Here is a 20,073-nt window from a genome sequence, read left to right as displayed (position 1 = left end):
GTTTATGCGAAGAATTAGCTCACCTATAATAGCCTAGCTAACGTTCCTGTTGGCCATCCATTTTAGCTCACACTTCACCTAGCCTTAAATAGTAACGTTAACAGCATAAATAACTCAAAATGTTCGTTTCTACTGAAGGTAATGACAACATATTGTTTTATGTAGAAAGGGGCTCTCAGTTATTGAAATAAACCCCACTGTACACTTCTTTTCCAGTACGTAATGGCTGACAAAGTTGGCAACTAGCTAGCTAGCATTCACTTAGCAAGTCAAACATCTGCGCCTGCCGTTACAATCAGCTGAACACTGAGACAGTTTCCCAGTTGTTGTTGAGGACTAAAACAGAGCTAGAGGTGTGTGAATATTGGACTTACATCCTCAAGCAGAAACTTCAACAAAATGATGAAATTGTTCTGTGTAAAATGGAAATGTAAGTAATGGTGGCAGCTAGCTTGTCTTTTAGTTCTTCCGCCCCCAAAAATAAGATAATGCTTCCAGTATGTCTCTCACCGGCAGAAAAGCACAGGTGCGATTAATTAATAACAGTGAGGTGGGCGTCATGAGCGTCAAATGTTGTAAAGCAGGGACTTCCGCCGAGCACCCGAACGCAGCACGAGAACCCCAGTGATGTAGAGAGAAGGAGGAGAGGAAGAGGAGGAGGTGGAGGCACATTCAGGAGAAGCATGAAGAATATCCCCGGTGTCTAAGCTGACAGACGGGGGAGAGCATCTCGTCTTCCCTCGCGTGTACAGGGCCGACTGGAAGCGGAGGGAGGCAGCGGGGAAAAGAGGACAGGATGGAGGAGAAGAAGCCGTTTCTTTGTGGGGTGGTGGAAGGTAAGAGCGGCCGACTTCATCACTGACCTCCTGTCAGAGCATGTGATTTTTTTTTTCTTACCTCGGAGGGAAATGATTTTGAATAGACCACCGCTTGACCTAGATTTCAGCATCGTCTTGCCACTTACTGTATAAGTGAAGGTGGGCGTGTGAGTGGTGATAACGTGTGTGATCACTGACGTTGGTACTGATGCAAAAAAGGTCTTTATGAGATGATGTGTTGGTGATCAGCCAGGCTTGAAGTGGAGATCAGAGAGCAGGCGGTGAAAAGCATTCAATAATGTCTGGTTCAAAGGCTGCAGCCTAAGGGGAGGAAACACTCTGGATAATGGCTGGTGGTATAATATATAATAATGTCAATGTTAATGGTGGAAATGAAGATGTGATGACAATGATAATGACAATAATGCTGAAGGTGAACATGATGATTAAGATGGTAGTGTGACTGGAGACTGATGATATTTGTTGGCATGAAAGCAGGTGATGATGGTGGCAGAAGATGTATGGGGGAACACTGGTGATGGTGATAATAGAGGTGATGACACAATGAAGGAAACAGTGAAGAAAAGGACAATTTTGACTGCCACAAACAAAGAAACGCCACTGAAGGGTACTCATGATGTTGAGAGTAATGGGGATGATGGTGGAGATAGTGGTGATGATGAAGATAATGACGACAAAGAAAAGGAGGGGATAACCACAACACAAGCAGTGGTGATAATAATGATATTAATACAAATTATAGCTGTAGGTTATGACAACGCCAAAGGGTCTAGACTTTTGATGCAGAAAATGCTGAAGAAGAAGAAGAAGAAATTGACATACCAGTGCCACCACAACAACAAACTTCACAACCACACACACAATATGAAGAAATTATGCTGCAAATATGTTTCTAATTGTATACTTGCAAGTTAAATACCCTGAAAATGAACCAAAAATATTGATTTCTGTTTAACAAAATCTTATGGATTTTCTTAATAAAATGATAAAAACAAATTTATATGCATTTAATGCATTTTTATTCATGGTACTGGTGAGAACAGGTGATAAACAAGTGTTTCTAATCATTTATTAAGAAGCTAACTTTCTGCCACGCTATATTATGTTGACTAGTTATCATGGAGATGATAATGTGATTTTCAAAGTGACAGAGAAGTGGCAAAAAAGAGATCTACAAGCTTTTAAAAGGAAGTAGAAATGTGTAATCTGTGTAAATAAGGTACTTAATTGCGTATTTATTTTACTTTGTCAATTAATTAAGTCTATAATTGCACAGAGCCAGGGGGAGACATCTTTTAATGTTTTGCTTTGTCTGACCAACAGTCAACAAGACATGAAACAGAGAAAAACAGCAAATCCTCATGTTTAAGAAGGTGTAGCCAGCTCATTTTTGTGCTCATTTATTGATTATTTTTGATTACCAAATTTGTTGCCAATTAATTTTCTGCCGCTGAATAATCTTTTCAGCGCTGGTCTGTCCACTGTCTCAACCCAAATTCACAGCTAGTCTGGTTTCACAGCCCTCTGGGATGTGTTTATTTTGGAAATTCATATTTCATATTTCAGTGATAATAAATGTATGACAATTATGCAGCTCTTGCACACACACGCACACGCACACACACACACACACACACACACACACACACACACACAAACACACACACGCGCCTTATTAATAATTCTTGGAACCCCCTTAAACCTGTGTGTTTCTCAGTCCCATGTGGTGGCATCCAACGGAGTTAGTAATTGGGTCTGGCTTAGTGGGGAGCACACAGCAGGAAACACACACACACACACACACACACACACACACAGACGCACACACACAGACACACACAGGTACACAAGCGCAACAAAATTCACACTCCCCTAGGGCATTCAGGAGAGAGCAGTCCGGATTTTTAGTGGATCTGATTTACTTCTCACCATGACCCACTTACTGTACACGCATATGTGCACACACACACACACACACACACACAGACACACACGCACATTGCAGACTTATTCAAAAAATACAAAGGAGGGAGAGGGACACTGGAGATACTCCCATTTCTAAAAATAGAAAATGTAATGGTGAGTGTAGCTGGAAATGAATTATGGCTCTGCCAAACACAGAGAGGATGTGACCGAGTAAGCAGTGGGAGAGCTCACATCCTTTTATGTGCCCATACCGTGTCCAGCAGCTGATAATGGTCCAGTAACGGTCCAATAAGAAATAGCACAGATAACCATATGATTGGAAATATACTATGGGATGACATGGTGCATATTTAGTGCTAATGCACATGTCTGTTTGAATGTGAAAAGTGTGGGAGCGAAGATCAGGAAGACTAGTCTCCGAGCTTAGACAGTTACATTGTTATTTGTGTTACACACAGTTACTGTATGTACCGATCAATAAAGAATACACTTAATACATCCAAATGGATTTCCACAAACGATTAAAGCCTTTAAAAGTAAACAGATCAGTTATAGAAGCATGTCCACCGCATGGCCTTGTAGAGCTAATCGATAATCTAGCTGTTTCTTTATGTCAGTGATCATGTATCTCTGTGTATTTATAGTGACATGTATTAACCTCCACCAAGGAGGTTATGTTTACGTGCATGTGCATTTGACTTTGTTGGTTTGTTGGTTTGTCAGCAAGATTGCACAAAAACTACTTAACAGATTTCCAAAAAAAAACTTGGATGGAGGATAGGTCTCAGCCCAGAGTAGACCACAATAATTTTAGGTGCAGATCCAGATGAAGGGATGGAGCTAGGAAGTTTTCCTCACTTTCTTTGACGATGGCATAATCGTTAATTTCCCAGGGAGTAACGCATGGATCTTGATGAAAAAAATCCGACGTATGTAGGAACCAGCGAAGGTATAAGCTCTACTAAGTGCTATTGTAGTTAGATTTTTGTTTTTTTCTCTGCAGGTTTCTATGGGAGGCCTTGGTCTATGGATCAGAGGAAAGTTCTCTTCCAATGGTAAGTCTGTCTCCACCCATTAAAGAAGCTTATAATCTGTAATAAACCTGGTGTTTGTAAACCTGCATGTACTGTGCGGTGTGTATGTGAGCACAGGTGTGACGCACATCGTGTTTACAGGGTCAGAGGGGATGCTTTTGTGTTGTTGTTGTTGTTCCTCACATGAAAAGTGTAAGCTCAGGAGCCACTGACATGACCCCTGTGGGCTGAACCCAGTTGCACACTTCTGTTTCAGTGTCAGGCAAACCTGAGAGAAATCACTGACACAGAATGACTCCATAGCAAAGGGCAAGCTCATCCTCAGTCCTGAGGCTCAGCCATGGATGACAGGCGGGGGAGAGGGAGGGGGCAGATACTGCTCTGTGTTGTAGAGAAGGATAGAGAATGATAGATCAAAGATGGGATATCTGATGTCGATGCTGAAACAATATAATGTGCACCCCTGACTCGGGAGGAATTGTAATAACTTTGCCCTGACTGTGGAAAGGTCTACGTTTTTATTTCTGTCATTTAAACTATGGATTCTTCTATAAACTCGGCTCTGCCTTGGTGAGCTAGTATTACCAAATGTTAGCATGCTAACACACTAAACTATGTTGGACATGGTATTTACCTGCTAAATACAGTACAGCATGTCGGGAGCATGTTAGTGTGCTGATATAAGCAGTTTGCTTAAAACACTGCTAATGCTGAGTTGCCAACGTTCCAGTACAGCAAATCAAAATAGCAGTTTTAGCTGGGTTAGCCGTTATTATTCATTCTTAGCAATACCAGTTGATAACAACTGGTATTGGTTTTTTTAAGTAAAGTCACTGTCAGATTTTACAGTGTTCACAGAGCCACTAGTAGGCTGTAGTGTCCAGTGTTAGCTTGTCGGCGCTATCAACAAGTGGTGTGTTATAGTGGTGTGATGTACAGTATCTTCATACTGTAATTGTCTACGTAGTGGCACAAAAACTTGAATACATCTCTTTCCTTCAGAACATTATGTTCACCACCTCAGTCTTTTTATGCTGTCGTAATACAGAATTTATGGTTCCTCCTTTACAGAGGAGAGATTTTGCTGCGACGATGGCTCTTTATTTAGCAGCAGCATCTTTTTTTCCATGCTGAGACCTTCACACCAGGGAGCAGCTCAGCACAATCACACTCTTCAGTTGTTGGCCACAGAGTGTGGAGTGATACCAGTGTAGTGTCATGATAGGCCTGCTCTCTTTTGCAAGCATCGTGGTATAAAAACTGTAGACGAAAGCCATTTAAACCAGATAAAATTGACATTCAGGATAATCAAATGTTCTCTACAGTATGAGTGCCCCAGGAGACTTGAATCCAATATCAGTGCAGCAGGTTCATAAGCCAAGTCTCTCTGCATCTTGACTAAACAAAACCAGGGCAGCTCCTTATTGAGACTGCCACAACAGTTTTTATTAATAGTTACAGCAGCTGCTCACAGAGACACACAAGCTTTGAATCAGCTCGCACTGATTTCCATGACAGTGAACTACAGTAGAATACTAAAAGATCATCTCGAGTGGAAAAAACACAGTCAGAGTGGCATTAAAGGCATCAGTGACCCTTTAAGAAAATGAACAGTGTGTCATAAATGAAATAAACGCACCGATGAAGGATGTGGCATTCCCTTTTCATGTTCATTTTCTGTAAATTACCCCTTGTGCATACCTTGCAGTTAGTCGGAAACCAATTCATTCTTGATGACACATCTTACAAAACAGTGGATCTGCATAAATGCCTGTTGGGAGCTGTGACACAGTTTTGTAGTTCAGCAGCCAATAGTGGCAGCCGACTACATCCCCAGAGATCAGTTGTTCCCTCTGCTCTCTGCTCTCCACTGCTGTTGAATATACAGAGCAAATCGTTCTAGCGCACTGTTTGTGTTCCTATCAGTAACCACGAGCAAGTCGCTATGATGTGTCCCTAAACATCTATTGATTTTCAAGTGTTATTTGCTTGATGATGCATGCAGTCTGCACGGTCTTCACGGAGAGACTATGAGGAGGATTTTGACTCCCAAAACTTTGTCAGTGTAGCAGAAGCAGAGTGTGTGGGCTCCAGGTTTATTTATAGATCAGCTTTTTTAGACTGAAGTGTGGGGTGCAGGCAAAATTCATACGCCGAGTGTTGCATAAGTTTGGCAGAGTAGGACTGTGGATGTGTGTACAGTATGCTAAGTGTGTGTGTGTCTGATTGTGCGTTTCAGGGAGGTAGGTTGCAGCTTTGTGGAGGCGACTTACGCACCATCTGTCCAGGAAATAGAGCAGGGCGAGAGCGAGAACATATCCACCCACAAATGACAAGGAAGATGAGAGCTGGTCCATGCCCAGAAAGAGCAAGAGCAATACTCATGTTTATGTCTATGTGTGTGTATGTCTGCGTGTGTGTGTGTGTGTGTGTGTGTGTGTGTGAGATGTAGATACTGTTTCACTCCTAGTACTATGCTCTATTTATGATACGGGAGGTCATATCCTGTAACTGATGCGCCCATGGAGCCCCATGATCAATACAGTGGACCTATTTTCTCGCTGCTTGTTGTTTTTCTGTTTTATTTTTCGCTCCATCTGTCCTCGCCTCTCTCTCAGCTGCTCATGTCTCACTCCAGTGCTCTTACAGTACATAACAAAGCTTCAAACTGTGGAGAAGATGGATGAAATATATACAACAGAACAAAGTAATAGATGACATTTTCAAAGCATCTGAAAAGTGACTTGCAGATTATAAAGCATAAGTACAAAGTTGTTGCACTCCAGGTAGTTTAATAGACAGGTGTATTGGATCATAAACCTGATTTCTCATTTTACCCGAAACTTTAAATAGCAACTACAGTCAAAAATAAAAAAAGTTTAAAAGCTCTTTTGAAACAGGCTTGCTTTTCGTAAATGCTCAAAATATTCAGCAAAAATAAAGCAAAGTCTCTGTCAGTGGTAATGGAAAAGTGACGGTTTGTTGTGAATGCCTTCTTTTCAATTTCTTCCTTGTTGCAGATTCATCGATTTAGCAGTGAAGTTGCTTAGACCTGCACTAACATGTTCACGCCTCCCCTGTCCTTGTATTCCTGTGGCAGGATGCAGAATTGGGGCTTGAACACTTACCTGTACGGCCCAAAAGATGACCTAAAACACAGACTGTTGTGGAGAGAGGTCTATTCTCCTGAAGAAGAAAGTAAGAACATCCGAGTCATCCTTCTATCCATCTATCAACCAATCATCCAAACACATGTGCATCCATGTTTTCCTACGAAGCTGTAAATGAAAAGGAGCTCAGCTGATTTTTTTACTGTCAAAGGCTGTTCAAGGTTGTTTTGGGGTGCTACAAAATGTGAAAAAAGTACAAAGTTGTACAATCGATGGCTCCAAGAAAGTCTGATAAGGTTCCTCGAGTAATGTCACTTTAGTCATCATCAGTTCGAGTTTAAATTACAAGTTTAAGTTAGACACATTTATGCTGGTTCTGCTGCATTAATGCATTGTTGTAGGTATTTAATGCTGAATCTGTGGAATATGCTCTTAAGTTTTTACAGTTGAAGCGCTTTTGTGCCCCAAAGGCCCCAAGTATATACTGTAGACTGACTGCAGACTAGAGCCAGCCTTATTTTAGATTGTCAGAGTACTCACTGTCCCAAATATGAAATTGCTCATTTGACATTACTGGTACATTTATTTTTCATTACCACCCTGAAGGTGTCAACAGTTTTTATGTTGCCCATTATATTATTTTTATTGTACCCTAGAAAACTGTATGGCCATTTCGATCCACGCTGTATTCCCACAAGATACATAAAATTGAGAATAGAGAGATGCATCCACATGTGATATGAAGAGTCTGGTGAAGTTGGTCATTTTCATCTGTAATTTAATGGTTTATTGCAAACACTGGCCAGTGTGTTTCATTTTGTCTCTTACAAGTTCAAATTCAAGATTTTTTTCTACTCTCTCCTCAGGTCAGCTGCGTACTCTCATAGTGGAGGCCAAGTCGAGAGGCCTGAAGTTTGTTTATGCCCTCTCTCCTGGTCAGGACATCGTCTTCTCTTCTTCCTGTGACCTGACGCTACTCAAACGCAAGCTGAGACAGGTAGATGACACAGGGAAGATAATGACTACTGCAGGAATACGGTTTTATGATTTGAGCCTCTGTTTCTTTTTCTCTCTCATGCACAACCTCACCTCTCCCTCCAGGTGTCCGACCTGGGCTGCCAGGCGTTTGCCATTCTGTTTGATGACATCGATCACTCCTTGTGTCAGGCCGACAGCGAGGCCTTTTCTTCATTCGCCCATGCTCAGGTCACTGTAACCAATGAGATCTATCGGTTCTTGGGGGAACCGCCCGTCTTCCTATTCTGCCCTACAGGTAGGGGTGCAAATCTGAAACACTTTCAAATTTGACGCACAGTTTTTACTGCTGTTGATGAAGAATGATGATTAAGGATTTCACTGTTTCTCTCTCCCTGTAGAATACTGTGGTTCTCTGTGTTCTCCCAGTGTATCAAAGTCTCCCTACCTGCAGACTGTTGGAGAGGACTTGCTGCCCAACATAACAGTGGTATGGACAGGTGAGATACACACACATAGTGGTATAAATATGAAACCTTTCATGTCTTCTCTGCACTGTATTCCTGCAGACACAAACCACAGTCTTTAAGCACAGTTTCTTCTTTTCTTTTTTTTTTAGCTTCATTAGTAGTTAACCTGCGATCTCTTGCTTAGTAACAGCACACACACACACACACAGTGGCAAACCACAGCTCGACACACACGCATGCAAGTAAGAGTAGGCACAAATCCACACAACGTTCTCCAACGATGATTTAGGTACACATTCGCCCACGTGCATATGGAAGAACAATAGAAACACACACACGTACACACATTAATGCCTTCACTTCTTCATTTTTCAGAATTTTCTTGCTTATCTTTATTTTTTCAGTCAGAAGCTATTCTTTGGTGGCCGCTGAATTGTTGTACCATGATAGTTTAAATTTTCTTGTGATTTTACATCATTTATGCCTGTTTCTCCTTCCTGAGCGCACATATTGTACATACTGTAGTGACTTAGCCTGTTTTGAGCTCTCACTTTTCTCTGGAAATTTGTAAAGGCGATTGTCAAGCGCTGCTTGCATGATCAAAAATGGTTGCAGTGTGAAGTACCGCAAGTGATTGTCTCTTGAAAATTGCAGATTGAAGTGTGAGCATGGTTCGCAAGTATGGTGTTTGTTTTGACTAGTGAAAGGTGTCAGAATGAAGTCGAGAGGAAATTATGTCATGTTGCAAATTAAGGGCAACTTTAAACTGATCCAGCATGGTTTCCTTTGTGCTTAACATTAGTGTAGTTTACTTTGTTGCATATGATATGGTTCTTTAGGATCTGCAACCTTTTTGTGATTGACTACAGTAGTTGTTGTGGTTTGGGCCACACCTTGCTTCACTTGATTTTAAATAACTTCCCGGAGGCCCATCTGAACAAACACAAAGACAAATATGCAACAAACCCATTAGAGCTCAGGAAATATTTTGTGGCCACTGTGTCATGAACAAGCATCTTGGGAAACCTGACTGTTCACCTGTTCGGAGGAAACATTTTTCTCACATCAGACAGTCAGTTTGTCTTGTTATGAAACAGAAGGCAAATAAAAATAAACTGATTCAAATAAACGGATTGGTCCCAAAGTGGCTTAAGATAAAGGAGAGAACAACCTATTCATTCCAGTCACCCGTTTCTCAAGCCTTTAGGCCTCCATCTGTCAACCTTTTCCCTTCCCTCTCCACAGGCAGTAAGGTAATCTCCAGGAAACTGTCTGTAGACTGCCTGGCTGAGGTGGAGTCTGTCCTCCAGCGCCCACCGCTCATCTGGGACAACCTGCACGCTAATGACTACGACTCCAGACGTCTCTTCCTGGGGCCCTTTAAAGGCCGAGAGCCTCAGCTGAGGAGCCACCTGAGAGGCCTGTTGCTTAACCCCAACTGCGAGTTTGAAGCCAACTACATCCCTCTGCATACGCTGGGAAGCTGGCACAGAACTGGAAAAGAGGAGAGGAAAGGTGAGAGGATGGTGGAGGGAAGGATGGAGCAGAAAGACAAGGATTGATGAGCAGCTGGAAGGACTGAGGAAATGATGAGACGGGAGATGTCCTGAGTTAATAAACTAATATTGGCTCAGCCAGACCAGAGCCATGTACAGTTAGTCCCAGTGCTTCCTGGAGAAATGTTTAATGAGGTAGTGTTGCTTGGCAACTAACACAGTTTTAACCAGCAGGCAGAAGTGTTGTGTGATATTAGTTAACAAAACAATTAACATGTAGGAATTATAGCTCCATCTGTTGTCCTGGATACAACTTTCAGTGTAGTTTAACAGAATACAATATTTCCTTAATACAGTTAATACAGTTCACCCAGTTCATCAATCTTCATCTGCATTCACAGCAAAGTAGATGTATTTACAAAAATTGTTGAGAGATCAAAGCTTTCAGATTCATGTAGTCACCAAGTGCAAATATTCCTGATGGTTTGAAGTATTCTGTGCGACTGTGTAACTGTGTGGAGCTGTATCAGCCCCTGCATCACCTTAATTTGATGTTTGGTTCACATTTATGGCATTAAATTTACTGTGACAGTAAAACAGATGAGCGAAACAAGAGAGCTGGATGGAAAAATGTAGGAGGGGGAACCGCTGTAGCATGTGATGTTGTTCTGAAGAGCGAGCGGGGAGAGGTGGCGACAGAGGAATAATTGTGTGGTGTGATGAAGGAAGAAATGAGAAGAGAGGAAGGTCCCTCTGCGGAGGAGAAACAAGGCGGAGGCCTGGAGGAGAAATGGGCTTTAAGGGAGGGGATGAGAAGAGAGATGAAGGGCAGGCTGAAGCGTGTGATGTGGATGGAAATGGAAGAGGAATTTTAATGATAGCATAAAAGGGAGGGGATGGGGTGGTGGTAGTAAATAAAGTATGTGCTGGATTCAATCTGTATGTGACTTTATAATTGCTGATGTGGTTCAGATTTCACTAAAACAAAATAAAAGGCAGGAACAGTGTCGAGAGTTGTCAAGATGAGAGTTAAGTGAAATAGTTTTTATGTTCAGCATTAAAGAATTAAGCAAATTCTTCTATTTTTCTTGTCTATGATTTTCCACTAATTTTTAATTCTCAACACTGCAAAATAGAACTAACTTAATTGAAATAGCTTGCATTTTTGGACTACTTTTCTTTTTTTTTGGTGCTGTATTTTCTTCATTCCAACAGATTATTTCCACATAGAGACATGACATAAAACAATAATTCTCAGAGCAAAATGATCTATTCTCAGTTCAATTAATCCACTGATAGAAGCTTTAACATACCAGCAAACACAAGATAAACTGTGCTCCCGTAAAGGTGTGTATCTTCTCTCCCAGTCATGCATAAATATTGCATATTAGAGAGAGATATATGCGATGTGTGTGTGGCTACGTTTGTCATCCTCGACTGATTATGAAAAGGAATCCGAGTGTGGCTTTCTGTACTGTGTACTGTATGAATATGAGTTGCTTAGTTTTCTCATATATGATAATAAAATGTTGTTTATGCTCTAGATGAGGAGTGTGAATACTGTTCTGACAGAGCTCTGTCTGCTGCACTACATGATTGGATGGAGGAACTCAACCAGCCACTTCAAGCAGGTTAAACCACTGTTGACCTTACACGGACATTTCTCAAGGTTGTCCATCACAAATGTGACATAATTGTACTTAAAAACATCACCTATGTTTGTTTTATCATTACAGGTCGGCAGAGTTCACGAGCAGACCAGCGTTCAGCTCCAACATCTCGCTGCAAAACTCCCGACAGACCCGACTGCCCTTCCACCTTGAGAGGAACCTCTACCGTGGCCAAACTTCCTGTCTTCCCCCTGAACTCCAGCTCACCCCCTTCGTCACCACCCACTAAGGTCAAGGGGGAGAGAGAGTTACGAGAAGGGGAGAAGAGGAGGCCAAACCAGCCTAGTCAACCCAATCAGCAACCTCCAGGATCTAAGCATGGAGCACCTTCAGGTGGAGGGAGGGGACAGAAAACCCAGGGTCGGGGTCTCTGTAGTGGGAAGGGCCTACTAAGTGAGTCCCAGGTGCGGCTGCTGGTTGGTCTTCATTATCTGCCTCACGAGCATGGCCCGTCTGCCCAGAAACTGCTGCAGGACCTGACCTGGCTGAAATCAAACTGCCACCTGGTCAGCACTAACAGCAAAAAGGCACCGCCGCAGAAGGTTAGTGCGTGTTTTGTGCAGATTACTTGTTGGTGAAATTTGAACTGTGCAGTGCATGGGTTAATGAATGTGAGTGATAAGACACACATGACATTTTGTACTCAGATTGATGAGTGGCGAGGTCGGGCCTCCAGGTTCCTGTCCCTGTGTGAGGACATCGCACAGCTCCACTGCAGCGTGGTGGGTGGAGCCAACAGGGCTGTGCTCTATGACCTTTACCCTTATGTGTGGGACCTGAGGAACATGGCTCTGGTGGCAAAAGCATTCATATGCTGGCTGGGTGAGTGTAAAGAGAGGTGGAAGCAGGAAAACATGGGAATACAGAATAAAATAATGTGCTCCACTTGTACTCTTGAATTGAATAGTATAGTAAAGTATGGAATGGTATGGTATATAACAGCATAGTACAGCATGGCATGTCATGTTATGGTATGGTATGGTATAGCATAGCATGGCATAGTATACTGTCGCTATGCATTGCTTAGTACCAATAGTATAGTATTGTGAGGTCTAGTATAGTATATAGTATAGTATATAGCATAGTACAGTATAAAATACTATAGAATAGTATTGTATAGCATAGCTTAGCATAGTATAGTACAGTATAGTATGATATAGTATAACAGTATGAGATTTGTTATACTATAGTATAGTTTAAAAGTATTATGCTATACTACACTATGTTCCTCTGTTCTTCGTTATACTACAAAATACTATTCTCACTCACCTGTCTCCTCGTCCTCAGATGGACGAGTGTTGAGTGACAGCTCCACCCTGGGCACCTGGAAGAACTGCTTCCACTGTGAGTAGGCATGAACTCTTTGTCTCCATATTTGCGCCTGAGGTAACTCCCTGCAGTTCACATCTGCGGCACAAATCATTCTTATCTTAGGTAAAATCAGTCTGGATATTTTCCACAATAAACCAACATCCAATCATTATTTCTCAGCACTAGCTCACTGGAGCGCAGCAGATAAGGAAGCAGCAAGGACTGAATCACCAGTCACGCTTGAAATATTTATAGTGCCAGCATAAAAACTGAAAAAGAAGTTAATTTCAGCCAACATCTCTTGAGGAGCTGTTATGCTGTAAAACACGGAACTTTTATGCCACCATGAATATTTAAAGCGGATTTTACTGTGGGATCATTTTCTATCTGCGCTGACAACCATCCTGGCATTTTATTGGCCCTAACCACATGATGTCACCGCACTGATATTTGGGTTTTGTCTGTGGTAGGGTGTGGGAAGTCCTCAGGGGCAGACCTTCTGGGAGTGGACTCAGAGCCATGGGTGTTCAAAGGAGGCGTGTCTGGAGAGGTGCAGGTACAATGTGTTTATAACATTTCCCATAGATTATTAATGAGTATGTATGCATGCTTCTGCTCCACAATTCTTAATCATATGTGACATTGAAGTTTAATCATTTTATAACTGACTAATGTGTGTGTGTGTGTGTGTGTGTGTGTGTGTGTGTGTGTGTGTGTGTGTGTGTGTGTGTGTAGATGCTTCTCCCTGTAGGCAGCAGCAGTGAACTCTTCACCCATCCTCCTCCTCTCTTCCCTACCTCTCGTCTCTATAACATCAGGCCCTACCACAACAAGGACAAGGTAGGAGATGTCACACCCACACACATTCATGGAATATCATGGAAGTCAAAGAGCTGCGTTCAAGAAAGGGAAAGTCAGGAAATACTTTTTAATGTTTTTTTCGCTATAGTATACACAATCACTGCAAAAAAACTGCAAAGCTTACTGTTGTAGCTGCTGTGGAAGCTGCAAACCAGGAAGGAGGGAAATCTTATGGCACACAGACACTCAGTCAGTGAGTCAGTGATGGAAAGTCATGGAAAATTTATGGAATTTTCAGTCAGTGCCACAGTAGGATCCTTAGACGAAGAAATGCTGCAAAATTTAACATAGAGTTCAGTAACCTGTAGAGTTTTAGTTCAACATTTACACACTGCTGTGGCAAAACATATTAAGTTATAGACTGGGGCATTAAATCACAGCCACCGCTCACAGCTGTAATCATTCTATGCTTATGTGTGTAGGTGGAGCTGTATCGGATGGTGCGCCAACTCCACCTGAGGACTCAGGGTGGCCAAGAATCCAGTGCTGCTCACCCAGATGTCGTCGGAGATAGGTGTGTGTATGAGACAGAGTAATCGTCTGTATTGTAAAACATTTACACAATGAATGTTGTCAACTTTTCATTAACCCCAGAAAAATCTCAGGCCCCTCAGAGTTTTAACTTTCAACACTTTGAAAGTTTCAGAATGTAAAACTCATTTGTAAACACACTCTCACTCTCAGAAACACACTTAAAAATCTATATTAAGGTGAATTATATCACTGGTGCAGGCAATGTAATGTAAAAACTATTCCCCAGTCTAAAATATGTTATTTAATATTTTTCTCCACAACCATCTGGTTGGTAGCATATTTCTTTAAATTGTGATGTCTTTTCATTTCCATAGATGTCTCGGGCCATGCCTGGCGTTGTGCCCTGAGTACAGCTTCATCCTGGAGGATGAGCTGGGTGTGTGTGGCTGTGTGTTGGGCATCTTGGATGTTCGCTCCTTTGCCAAGCGCTGCCAGGCCAGCTGGATGCCTGCCATGAGGGACAAATACCCTTCCAAAGGGGGCAACACATACCCCAACACACAGGTGAGTATGTGGCGCAGTGAAAGTCAAGAAATCAAAAAAATCAATAAGTGTCCTTTTACTAACTATCCTGTCATTGTGAGGGGCTCAGGGGTAAACACACACACGCAGCCAACACACATTCACAAAGAGGTATAGACACACCCAACACACATAACGGACATAACGGTACCTGCAGTTACACCATCTGGATCCTTCTGTGGCAGATTTATAACCTACTGGGAAGTGTGTGGCATACACAGGTAAACAAAGCACATTAACACTCTCTCACACACTCACACACACACACATAGATTGGATTTTTTTTTATATGTAAAATTGAAGACACCGCCTATTACTTATTTCCTTGCTATGGGGTTTAGTTTCTGTATTGAGAGTGCACTACATAACATGACATGACATGGCAACCGGATTTGGAAATTGTGCTGCCAGGTGCATGTACTGTAGTGCCACAGTGATGCCGTTGTAAACAGGAAGAACAGATTGTTGTCATGATCGAGGTAAACATCAGTCGTGAGCAGTTAAGTATGTTTTTCTTCTGACTCATACGAAATGTTGATAATGGGAGGAGATCACACTCTTGGCTGTGGTGTTGCAGTTGAGTGATCTTAGGCAAACAGCCAAACAGAGCCGGTGGTGAGCAACAGGGACAGTCAGTCCTTGACATCTGCGGAGGCTTTGACTGCCCACTTTGTGCGTCACGGTGCACACTGACACTGCCACTTCGGACGGCTATCGTTCACACTGCAGACACAGGTGTGTGAGGGGAGAAAAAGTTTTCTTGTTGAAAGATTTACTGGTTATCAAAGTTGAACTGGCCAAACAGAGTTGGTAAGGATTAAAATGACATCTTTTCCTTCTTTATTAGACATGGAGACATCAGGGTTTTATGTAATCAGCTATGACAGCGGGTTTATTGTTAGTCATTCTTTCTTTCCTTCTATAGCTGCCTTAAGATATATTCTTGGCTTGAAAGCAAGGCAGAAAAACCTCCCTGCTTGTAAGTATCGTTCCAGGGAAAAACTGCTTACCAGCTTCAGGAAGTACATTAGACTAATTACGTACGTCTACAAAATAAAGCCTGCAGGTACTTTGATGTTACAATGCATTGAATGTATCCTCAAAATAAATCTGGTGAAATTAGAAATGTTCTGATTATTAGTCTTTATTCTGTCTGTCCGTCTGTAGATAGGTCTTTTGTTAGATTACTGGGTCACCTGAAACTACCCTGGTCTAATGAGTTCTTATAAGGGGCAATCAGTTAAATATGGCCCACTAGATGCTACTATCTAGTGGCAGGTGTTGGAAACTACAACAACAGAGGACTGCTGCAGGGCATATCAAGCACTGCCAAGAAAAATATCTACCACCCACCCGTCATTCAAGCTGAACAGTACAAAGTTAACTTAACCTATCATCAGTAGCACATAGTGAGATTATCTTTGTGTCTTCCCTGCGTCTAGGACTTGATCCGGCTGATGGAGGAGGACCAGGGAGAGTACCCGGACTCTCTCCTCTATCACTTCCCCTCCCAGCTGCGACTGGACGCCCTGCCTGAGCTGGTGGACATCAGCGTTAGCCGCACCCTGCTCACCGCCCTCCTCACTGCACTCAAGGCCAACGGTAAGGACGATGAGTTTGGTATAAGTGTGCACGACTAATTTGCTTCAATCGTAGGACAGGGAATACTTAAAGCAACATTAATCCCCCCTTCTGGTCAGGTAAAGGTGCATTGTACAGTCTGAAATATTATGGAAAATGTTCACATATCTCTGAGCTCACCGGCTCAAGGCTACACAGAAGAGCCGAAAAAATATGGAGGGTTGAAGTGGTAATGTAAGACCTCTTAATGTAGTGCATTTAAGTGAACAGGGGTCAAGTGTTGGGCTGCTTGTAGATGTTTTCACACTTTTGAATTCAATTGTACTAAAATGTATTTGCCTGCCTGCAGGAGAATGTGGAAATCTTCTGTATAGGTCGTTGTTTTATATCAATGTCATACTTTTGGGATGCAGCTGGAGAGCACGATCTTCATTTAAATGTCTCAATAAAACACATTGCATGATTAATTTCCTTTTCTGTGTGTGTGTGTGTGTGTGTGTGTGTGTGTGTGTGTGTGTGTGTGTGTGTGTGTGTGTGTGTAGGTTCTCAGGGTGTGTTCTGCGAGGTGCAGCCGACAGACCGTCAGAGGCTAGAGTTCCTGACAAAACTGGGCTTCCTGGAGATCCTCAGAGGAGAAGCGAGGAGCAGAGAGGGAGTGGTGCTTGGGAGGCTGCTCTGAACATAAACACACACACACTCACATGGTCACACACACACACACACACACACACCACCAGGAACACTTAAAGACACATGCACCCATACAGTAGATACACAGAGGCAGCTACACACGGCATAGAGACGGCTTAGCTTTGAAAAGAAGCAGGATCTGTATTTTCTCCACCAAGAAAGACAATCCTGGATTCCTTTGAGTCTGTGTGGCAGTAATGGGATGAACATAGACACTTCTGAGGGATTTACAAAATATAAAATAAGCTTTGAGTTTAAACATTCAGCAGAGCTGTGCTAGTCTTTGTCGGATTCCACTCCTGGCTACGGATAACAAGATTTATTCAAGTTACAAGGAAGTCAACAAGAGAATAGTTTGAGATGGGAGCAGAGCAGTAGATCACAGCTACAACGTTCTACTCTGTGGCACATGAGTCACCTACTCATATGAATATATATACAGAATGTACAGTAGGGTCCAAAAGTCTGAGATCACTAGTCAAAATACTCCTACTTTACATTTGTTCAGAATGTAATACTATTTATTTAATTACAATTGATTATATCAGCCGAATAGTTAAGAGTGAAGAGTGAAGAGTTGACTCTTTCAAAAATGCATCAGCATGCACTCAATCTGGCATGGACTCCACAAGTTTGTGCAAAACCTGATGACTCACGTTATCCCAGACATGATTAGTCGGGACTTCTTGGTCTTCTTTGGTCTTCAATTAGTTCTTACTAAGCTTTGAGGTGTGTTTCTCGTGTGAAGCTCATACTGTCATTTGTAATGAAAAAAATAGTTTTACGTCATAAATAAATGCAAAATAGAAGTATTTTGACTAGTGGACCCTAATGTAAATGTAAGCTTGTCTCCTAAGTGGTGACAAAAATCAGCTTTTTCGGGTTCCACTGAAAATAAGTTGGAAACAAAATACCTATTCCGATGTGCAATGGGTGTGAGCATATTACACAGCAGGAATGTGGACAGAGGTTTTAAGGTTCTACCCTGCTGTAGTGTCCTTAAGCAAGACACTAAACCTTTTTAAGTCTCAGAGCTACTTTTCTTATCTGACCTGACCTGACCTGGAAAAGGGCAAATACATCTACAAAAACCGAAGTGTAAAGAACACACATTCATGGTGTTACTGGGTGTATCCTAGGCAACAGGTTACTTAGTGTAGTGAGCTTTAGAGGTGCTGGTAGGCCAAATTTGTGACCAATTTGGACAGAGCCAGGCTAGTTGTTTCCCCCAGTTTCCTGTCTTTATTGCTTTATTTGTCACCATACAGTCATGAGTGTGGTGTTAATCTTCTCATCTAACTCTCAGCAAAGAAAGCTAATTATGGTCTCTCCAAATGAGCTTGACATTAAATACACAATCACGTTTAAGCTTCCGCAGGCGATCTTGTGCTCTGCTCCCTCTGCTTTGTTCATTAACGACGATAATTCTTTCAAAGTTAGGCTGTTGTTTTCCAGCTCGTGTCCTGTCAGTTGAACAGAGCCTGCTAACACCAGGCCAGACGCAGGCACGGCGTCACTGTTTACACTTGCTTAGATTAGATGAATGTTAACCTGCATGAAGAGCAAAACATTGAGTGGCTGTTTTCAAAGTAGGGTTACATGTAAACTGACATCGACACAAACGCACATATATGATTTCAGTGGAATGCTCTAACATGACGACATTAAAGAAGATTCTTTACTGGGCTTTTCTCAGCCATTAAGCTATAAAGTGCATGCACGCTAAAATTCATTAGAAAAACAATGAAAACAATCACGCAAACAGATACGATGCATTAAACACACACACACACACACACACACACACACACACGTATCTGAAGTTTACACTGGGTTCAATTGGATATAATAGATACCTCTCTGTCATTTCATCGTCAGATACTGTAAACATCACCATGAGTATGTGTGGGTACTTTCTACATGGTGTGTGTGTGTGAGAGTGTGTGCAAACATACCACTTAAGACAGCTGTGTCATTCTGCCTTTATTCTGAACCATAATGAACACATACACACACACACAAACACACACACACACACACACACTGGCTAAAGTCATGCTAAAAGAAGCACAACAGCACTCACAATCAAATGTTCAACTGAAAGTATGTAGAACTACGAATGTTCATTATTTTGTAATGCAGCTTAAAAGACACAAGTACTGTTTGTGCAAGTATTTATATTTCTACTTTTTCTTTTTTTTTAAAATCATTATTATTATTATGCTCAATCAATCACAGACCGAGAGGCACTTTTGTATATTTCTTCTCCTCACCAACCTCATCACCATTGTCTGTGAGGTAGTCCACAAGAAAAGAATTTAGTCCCAGAACTGAAGATAACGTAGACAAACAAAGCACTGAGCTAGAATTGCATGATGTAAAGAAAAAATGTGTAGAAAAGATGTTATTGTTTGTGGCAGAATGTGTCATCTCACCTGTATGGAGAAAAAAAGAAAATAGTCTTTTTAATAATCTTTCAATATTTAATATTCTTTGATATTTTTTTGACATTAGACTGGAGTGTATGGTTTGTGTGTGAATGTGTACGTGTGTGTTTGGGAATATAGATGTTAACATGAAAATAATCCACACAGGCAAAATGAAGCACTGTGAAAAAAAAGTCTAATAATGAACCACGGCTTCACCTTTTCATTTCATTCAAGAGAATTTAATAAAAATAACAATAATAATAACAATAATGATTCAAGATTCAAACAGTTGCCTTGAACTTCCTGGCCTAAGCAGCTGATCATTTCAGAAAGACATTACCTGTCGTCTGTGTGTACTCATCGTCTGACTCTGCCTGCACTGAGATACATTTACAGTCTGTTTATACAACGAGTTCCAGTGGAGTGCTATGTAGTATGTCTATGCAGGGTAATTGAGGGGTTAAAAAAAGAATTACTGTTGAATTCAATCTGTGTTTTTATCGACGATAACAGTTAAACTGTCATTTTAACAACAAATGGTTTTATTGCATTGACTTGTTGATTTCATGACTATTAAAAGAGGTTTTCTTTCCCTTTAAACTGCCTGATTCGTTGGCTTTTATAC

At 41.7% G+C, this 20,073-nt stretch overlaps 1 protein-coding gene across 1 annotated transcript; it reads left to right on the top strand.

Moving 5' to 3' along the window:
• Positions 1-578: 578 nt before the first annotated feature.
• LOC311251983 (protein O-GlcNAcase) lies at positions 579-20,048 on the top strand. Its single transcript, XM_084344726.1, has 17 exons — positions 579-836; positions 3,769-3,820; positions 6,900-6,997; positions 7,776-7,906; positions 8,011-8,182; positions 8,286-8,384; positions 9,600-9,869; positions 11,395-11,481; positions 11,587-12,062; positions 12,168-12,342; positions 12,808-12,864; positions 13,302-13,387; positions 13,567-13,671; positions 14,115-14,206; positions 14,541-14,730; positions 16,191-16,350; positions 16,872-20,048. The coding sequence occupies exons 1-17, from the start codon at positions 797-799 to the stop codon at positions 17,006-17,008; spliced, it is 2,427 nt and encodes an 808-aa protein (XP_084200852.1). The 5' UTR covers positions 579-796; the 3' UTR covers positions 17,009-20,048.
• Positions 20,049-20,073: the final 25 nt, after the last annotated feature.

The sequence above is a fragment of the Pagrus pagrus genome, assembly GCF_965226575.1.
Source record: "Pagrus pagrus genome assembly, chromosome: 22".
Classification (NCBI taxonomy): Eukaryota; Metazoa; Chordata; class Actinopteri; order Spariformes; family Sparidae; genus Pagrus; species Pagrus pagrus.
This window is presented reverse-complemented; position numbering and strand designations above follow the sequence as displayed.